The sequence below is a fragment of the Colossoma macropomum genome, unplaced genomic scaffold (genome assembly GCF_904425465.1).
Source record: "Colossoma macropomum unplaced genomic scaffold, Colossoma_macropomum, whole genome shotgun sequence".
Taxonomy (NCBI): Eukaryota; Metazoa; Chordata; class Actinopteri; order Characiformes; family Serrasalmidae; genus Colossoma; species Colossoma macropomum.
Window position 1 is genome coordinate 33858149 of NW_023494807.1, and position 7104 is coordinate 33865252.

Genomic DNA, 7104 nt, shown 5'->3' on the forward strand with positions numbered 1-7104 from the left:
GAAAACTTTGTGCTATTTGCCAAAAGATCTGGTCAGTACATAGTTTTAAATAGAAGTTTAAAGTTCAGTCATGTAGCTTAGTGTTGTCTTTGTGTTTTAAACAGTTGCTTCAGTCTGCGCTCTGCTCAGAAAAGTAATGTTTTGCTGTTTTTTCAGAATATACAGCAACAAAGTACAGCATTTTTTTTCAGCCATTAAATTTAAATATTGTCACTCTAAGTTGGCTTTTCTTTAAAGTATTTTTGATACTCCAAGACACTGAACAGTTTCAGCACTAGATTTGAAAGTGTTAGAAGTACTTGCTGTTTTCTTTTAGAAAATTGAATATTTTTATTTTGCAGTGGGTATCTCTGCCACGCAAATTTATTTTTTGTACTTGTAAATTTGGCTGTGTGCTGTTGTAGTAAAATAAGTGAAATCAAAATTTTGTGTGAAGTAATTGTCATTTATGGGTTAGTAGTAATGTATGACAAGGACATGTATGTCATTATCAACGGGCTACTAAAGATAAAAAATTGTATTTAATATTAAGCGGTGTGATTTCATGTGAAGTATGTAGTTAATTCAGATAATAAGTAATGCAGTTTCAGACCATCTGCAAGTCACTTGTAACCATTTACCTTAAAGCATCAGAAACTGAGCTGACTGTTACAAGTAATGTAATCTTGGCTATAGTTTTTCAGATAATACATTTACAATAGTTTTACTGTAGACAGAATTATTTTTACTGTCATTTAGCATTAGGAAGATATTAGTTATTACTGTAATTTAATATTTATTATACTCTTTAGCTTTAAAAACATGGTTAATTTTATTGTAGATATATTGGATTATACTGTCTTCTTTGCAGTTGTTACTGGGATTTTTCATTCTGTAAAATTACAGCAAAATAATTTACAGTACCATGCTGTAAATTTACAATACCTTACTGGCAATTTTAGTTGCCAGTAACTTACTGTAATTTCACAATAAAATAGGTTTTAGTGCACCGCATATATACAGGATCATACTGTATTTTTACAATTATTACAGGGATTTTTAGTTCTGTAAAATTACAGTAAAATAATTTACAGTCTCATACTGTAAATTTACAATACATTACTGGCAACTAAAATTGCCAGTAATTTCCTGTAAATTTTACAGTAAATTTTTTACAGTGTAGTTTAGCTTTTTGGTAGTTAATGTTCCCCCTTAGATAAAGGCAGCAGATCCAGGGGTCCATGGACGCAGGGAATTATAGTAAACTGAGACGCTGGTGCTGCCGTCCCACCGCTCGCACGCGGTCACTCAGGTTTGTGGACGGTGGAGCGGAGGGATGCCAAATTGTTTCAGGGTGCTCCCGTATCTGTGTGCCCTTTTGGTTCTCTCCTTTTAATTAAGCTGTTATAGTCAGATCTGCCGGAGTCGTTAGCCACACTCTGGAAATGTTTTACATATTATTATACATACACCCATACAGAACTAAACTAACTCCATCTCCCTACCTTTTTTCCGAGTAAACGACTGCCCACCTGTCCGGCTGAACACTGATGGATGATTGTCTGTCGAGCTCTCCTGCTACCAGCTTCAGACCAGTTGCCCACGCCCCAGTCACCGCCACCTGCCTTGGACCAGCTGCCCACCCTACACTGAAGTGGACTCCTTACTATTACTACTACTACTACTACTATTAATATTAGTAGTATAATAATTTTGTAGGTAGTTTGACCAGAGGAGGATGGGTCCCCCCATGTGAGCCTTGGTTCCTCCCAAGGTTTCTTCCTCAGCTCTGAGGGAGTTTTTCCTGGCTTGTTCACCTGGAGGATTTACATTTCATGTTAAAACGTTGTCCTTAATGGATTTCTGTGAAGCTGCTTTGTGACAACATCAGTTATAAAAAGCGCTAAACAAATAAATTTGACTTGACTTGACATTATTTGTTTTGTGTTTAAATATTGACATAAAAAGCATGAAATTGCAAAATGAAGTGTAATTGTATTTTGTTTACTCAGTTTTATGTTTGAATATTTTACTGTATGTAAGCTACAGCCTCTTGACATTGAACCCCCCAACAAGTCAGACCAAATTTGCACCTCGGTTCTAAGCACTGTCAAGTTTTATTTTAAAATACATGGTTTATTAGTGTCAGAATGTGCAGTGCATAACATTGATTTCCTCAGTGAAAAAAACTTAATTCTCAGTCACAATAAAAACTTCATTATGTTTTTGTTTTACAGTTTGTCAAACGCATCCTGAAAGACAAGCCTATTTCCTTTTCCACAAGTGTCAAGGGTATGGAGGACATAAGAAGGGAAATAGCCATTTTACTCCTTCAAAAAACTGGTAAGGGTACCTCTAGGCCTACGAGTGTAAACTAGTAGAAAGCAGTAATAATTGAAACAAGAATCTGAAACAGTTTAATACTTCTGTTATTCTGAGATTGACTAAACACCCCTATTTATCAACAATGATAACATCTGTGTTTATGTTGTCACATGGCATGATGTTTTATTAGATGACCTGAGTGATTTGTGTTACTTCTGTGGAGAAAGGCAAAATGCCCAAGAAGACACAAACTGGGTAATTACTTCATCATAAAACTGTATTGTTTCTTTTACAGTCAAATTCAGATCTGACAGATTATTATACTTTACTAGATTAATAACCAACAATGCTGATGAATATGTCTTTATTCAAACATTTAGATTGGCTGTGAGCTTTGTCCACTGTGGTTTCATTACAGCTGTGTTAAAAAGACTCCAGAGGACAAGAACTACATCTGTGACGCTTGTAGTAGAGATTAAACTACGAGTAGAAAAAATGCAGTGACATCTGTAAAATACACTGTAAACAGTGTAAATATAGTAATATAAATATTGAGCATATTTAAGTAGCTAATTTACATTTTTAGTTTATGTTCTTTTGGATGTTTGTAGTGGGAGATGTTTTATTTGCAATAAGCAGTTGTGCACATTTTTTATTTGTCAGGGTGTTTTACATACAAACATATACAGTATAAATAATAAAAGAAAGTTTTCTCTTGAGGTATTTTCTGTTTCTCGGTCCTTCACTCCCTCAAGAAATATATATATATATATGTGTGTGTGTGTGTGTGTATATATATATATATATATATATATATATATATATATATATATATATATATATATACACAAAAATGTAAGATGATGGTGCGTAAAAGAGATGCTATAATTTCGATATAGACAGATTGACTAATAGATCAGCAGTATTCAATATCGCCTTTTTTTAATGTTACAAGTGATGTCATTCATGATCATGATGTTTCAAAGCGCTGTGTGAAGCTAAACATAAATACAATATGAAAACACATTTTCATATTGTATGAGTATGAAAAGTAAACTTATCTGAGTTAGGGTTATACAATAATAAATAATGAAATAAAATTCTATACCTAGAACCTAGAATAAAATACATTTCAGGACACAATCTACAGCCCAGGACATGCTAGCAAAATAAAGATGTCATTCAGACCTTGCAGTGCTGAGATCAGAGGGGGAGTATAATTTCGGCAGATGTCAAAAATAATACTGCCAAAATTCTACTCCCCCCAGTAAAATCCCCCCTGTTGAATTTAGAGACATATGCTTTATATGCTGTAATCTATGAACCAGAAGCCATCAGAATAAGTTAATCGTTCCAGTCATAATGCATCCCCAGAGATGAGAGGGGCACGATTTTGATAGGTTCACACCTTCTGACTGTAAACGCTGCTGACTTTTCAACCTTAAATTATACCCTGCGTGTGAATGCAAAGTGCAGTGGTGTGTGCCAAGTAGGCCTCATCTAGGAGAAGCACACACACAGAGAATAACCTGTTTGTTCCATCTGAGAACTAAAATGTCTGTGAAGGAGAAAAGCATATATGCAGAGAGTTATAACCGTATTGAATAGTAGTAATACACAAAGTGAATAAAGTTTATCTTTGATTATCTTTGAAAATATATTTTACTGCTTAGTTTGGAAATAATGGAATCATTCTTAATAAGAAAAACTACTGACATTAATAATGATGTGAAAGATAATAAAATAAACTATGTAAGGTTTGGATATAATGGTGTTCAAAGTAATCATGAAAGTTGGAGATAATGGTGTGTAACTCAAAAGATTTGAAATATTTGGGATGGGCAAGGTGGGGTCATCACCTTACTCTGACCTCAGCAACGGTCAAGGTCTTGCCCTAAATCTACTTTTACTTTGACTAACTTCACCATAACCCTCAGAAAAGGCCTAACTGTACATTTACTATTTCTCTAAATACTTGTTAAGCTTGAGGCCTAGCTGTAAGACTAATTTGGCCTGCTCTAACTACAATATGAGCTTAAAGCCTGGTTCTGTACCTGATTTTAATTTTATAGCTTCATCATAAGTCCAACAGAGCACTAAAGATCTCAGTTCAGTTCAGAGTAGTTTATTCATCCCAAAAAGCTTTTCCCGTCCATACGCACAACTGTACATACATACACCATACTTTAAAAAAAACGTACTTATGTCAGAGACACCAAATCCACATATATAGGTAAATAAATAAATAAATAAATGAGGAGGCTCCATAGCTACTGCTACTCACTCTAATCTACTATCATTTACTTTGTCTACACTGTAAGCCTGAGGCTAAGCTCCTAACCTACCTGTGCTCACTGGCACTTCAGTATAAGCCTAAGGCCGACTTTTACTTACTCTAACTGCATCATAAGCCTAATGTCTGGCTCTACATCACGGACTTAATAAGGTCTAGCATATAACTGACTTTAACTTACTCATTTAATTTTTATTCATGTCATAAACTACAATAATAATAATAAAAAGAAAAAATATATTAAAAAAAATAGTTTTGCATTTATGTTTTTGATGCAGTTTCGTAGTTCTTTGCATATGTACCCCACACACTGACCTCTTCTTATTCCACTATTCGAAAGCCTTAAAATGCATAAACACACAGAGAGAAAAATATTAAAAGAGTAAGTAAACAGCTCTAACAATACAAACAAACAAACGTGCACATATTGATTTTTGTTCATTAATACATATATGCATGTAAAGAAAGAAAAAAAGGTTTAGAAGCATTAGAACTCAAAATAAAGCCTGGACTTTTCCTGTATTTTACGGAAAAAGTGTTTCCGTAAAATACAGGGAAAAAGTGTTACCTACACAATAGAGTAACTACTGGCAACCCAAGTAATTACGCGAGAAAACTGACTGGAATGCGACAAAACCCTCGTTCATCTTTTCTCCCCACCTCCACAGAAACATTCCGCTTTCCTTCACATTCATAAAAAGGAAACAAAGCTCTTTAAGCGGAAACGTGGGTGGCTCTTAAAAGAGCCGTTGGGTTTGATGACTTCGTCACGTTGTTCGAGTCGAGCGTTTAACCCCCGAAGCCGTACAGGGTTCGTCCCTGACGCTTCAGAGCGTAAACCACATCCATGGCGGTGACGGTCTTCCTCTTGGCGTGCTCGGTGTAGGTGACGGCGTCCCTGATCACGTTCTCCAGGAACACCTTGAGCACGCCGCGCGTCTCCTCGTAGATCAGACCCGAGATACGCTTGACGCCGCCACGGCGAGCCAGACGGCGGATAGCCGGTTTGGTGATGCCCTGGATGTTATCGCGGAGCACTTTACGGTGACGCTTAGCGCCTCCTTTACCCAGACCCTTACCGCCCTTTCTTTCTTTTTTCATTTTTAAGAGAAACTTTATTTAGTTAGCAAATAATAACAAAATATAAATAGACAGAGCATAATAAAGACAGCATATACATACACATACCTTAACACCCTACAATTTAAAAATGTCCCATAAGTCAGTGTCTTTGAATGGCGTGTTCAACGTCCGCAGTCTCTTTAGTTCAATTTTAATTTGTTTAAAAACGTTTCTGCTGGACACGAATTGTTGGTCTATGGTCATCCGACATCTTGTTTTCCAAAGTTTAGACTTTACAATAGCGATGATAAACTACAAGAACTCATGTTTCATGTTATCTACCTTTTCATCAAAAATCCCATATATTATAGATTTCATATGTATATTTATTTCTAAACTCATATCCTTAACCATCTCCCACACTTCTTGAGAGCGATAACAATTGAATAAAAAATGGTCTAAAGTCTCTTCTTCTTGGCAATTTGGCATGGGGCATAAAGTGGTTTTCACAAAGCAGCTCTATCTTACTACAGCTCTCACTGGCAGCCTTCTTACTGCCCTTTCTTTTTTTTTCTTAGCGTTGTTCCTCTACCAGACATTATGTCTACTTTCTTTCTTTGTCAACAACAATAAAATCAGTGACAAAGCAGTGTGCCGTTTGCGTCTGTTATGCTTCCCTACAGGACCTTGTTGAAACCAAGGCACGGGAGGTGGAGTCACGTATAACAAACACTACAGAGAAAACAGCAACACGAAGGAAATAAAGTTTATTTAAAAAGGAAAACACACAAAGAAAACACTGCCATGAAATAAACATCACTCGTATTATTATAACTATTACTATGAACGATACAATTTTAGTATTAGCATTTCACAGCCTCCTAAATCGCATGTCATTTTAAGGCGAAATGTAAAAAAAAATGTCCAAAGTACAAAACAAAAAGAACAAGGAAAAGAACGAAATAGAGCAAAAAAAGAAAGAAAATTTTTTATCAATTGTAAAACATTTCATTTTAATTTTAAAAGTATTTAATAATTAAATGTCAGTGGGTTAACCTAGACTGCTCTAAACGTAAAGCAATACACTGTTATGGAGTAAGAAGCCTGTAAGAATAATAAAACACCGAAGCACCGTATGCGCGCGCGTGTGTGCGTGTGTGTATGTTATATGCAATATATTACTATGTATGAGAGAGTTTATGTAGGAAATAAGTGCCATAGCTCTCATGCGCACGTCACTGATGAAGCTTGGGCGCCATCCTGTGGTCATACTGTGAACTGGAAAGTCCGTGAAAGACCATTAGACTCATTATTGTAAATGCTGAATTACTCTATGAAATGATGTGGTTTAGCCGTAAAATTATACTCTAAAATTGTCATTTCATTCACATTTTATTTACGCAGCATCACAAACACAGTAATTCAAGAAGTCACTTAGTAACACA

The 7104-nt window shown here is 35.5% G+C and overlaps 1 protein-coding gene across 1 annotated transcript; it reads right to left on the bottom strand.

The window, feature by feature from the left end:
* Positions 1-5355: 5355 nt before the first annotated feature.
* On the bottom strand, positions 5356-6064 carry LOC118796769 (histone H4-like). The gene has a single exon (XM_036555872.1). The coding sequence runs from the start codon at positions 5696-5698 to the stop codon at positions 5387-5389; it is 312 nt and encodes a 103-aa protein (XP_036411765.1). The 5' UTR covers positions 5699-6064; the 3' UTR covers positions 5356-5386.
* Positions 6065-7104: the final 1040 nt, after the last annotated feature.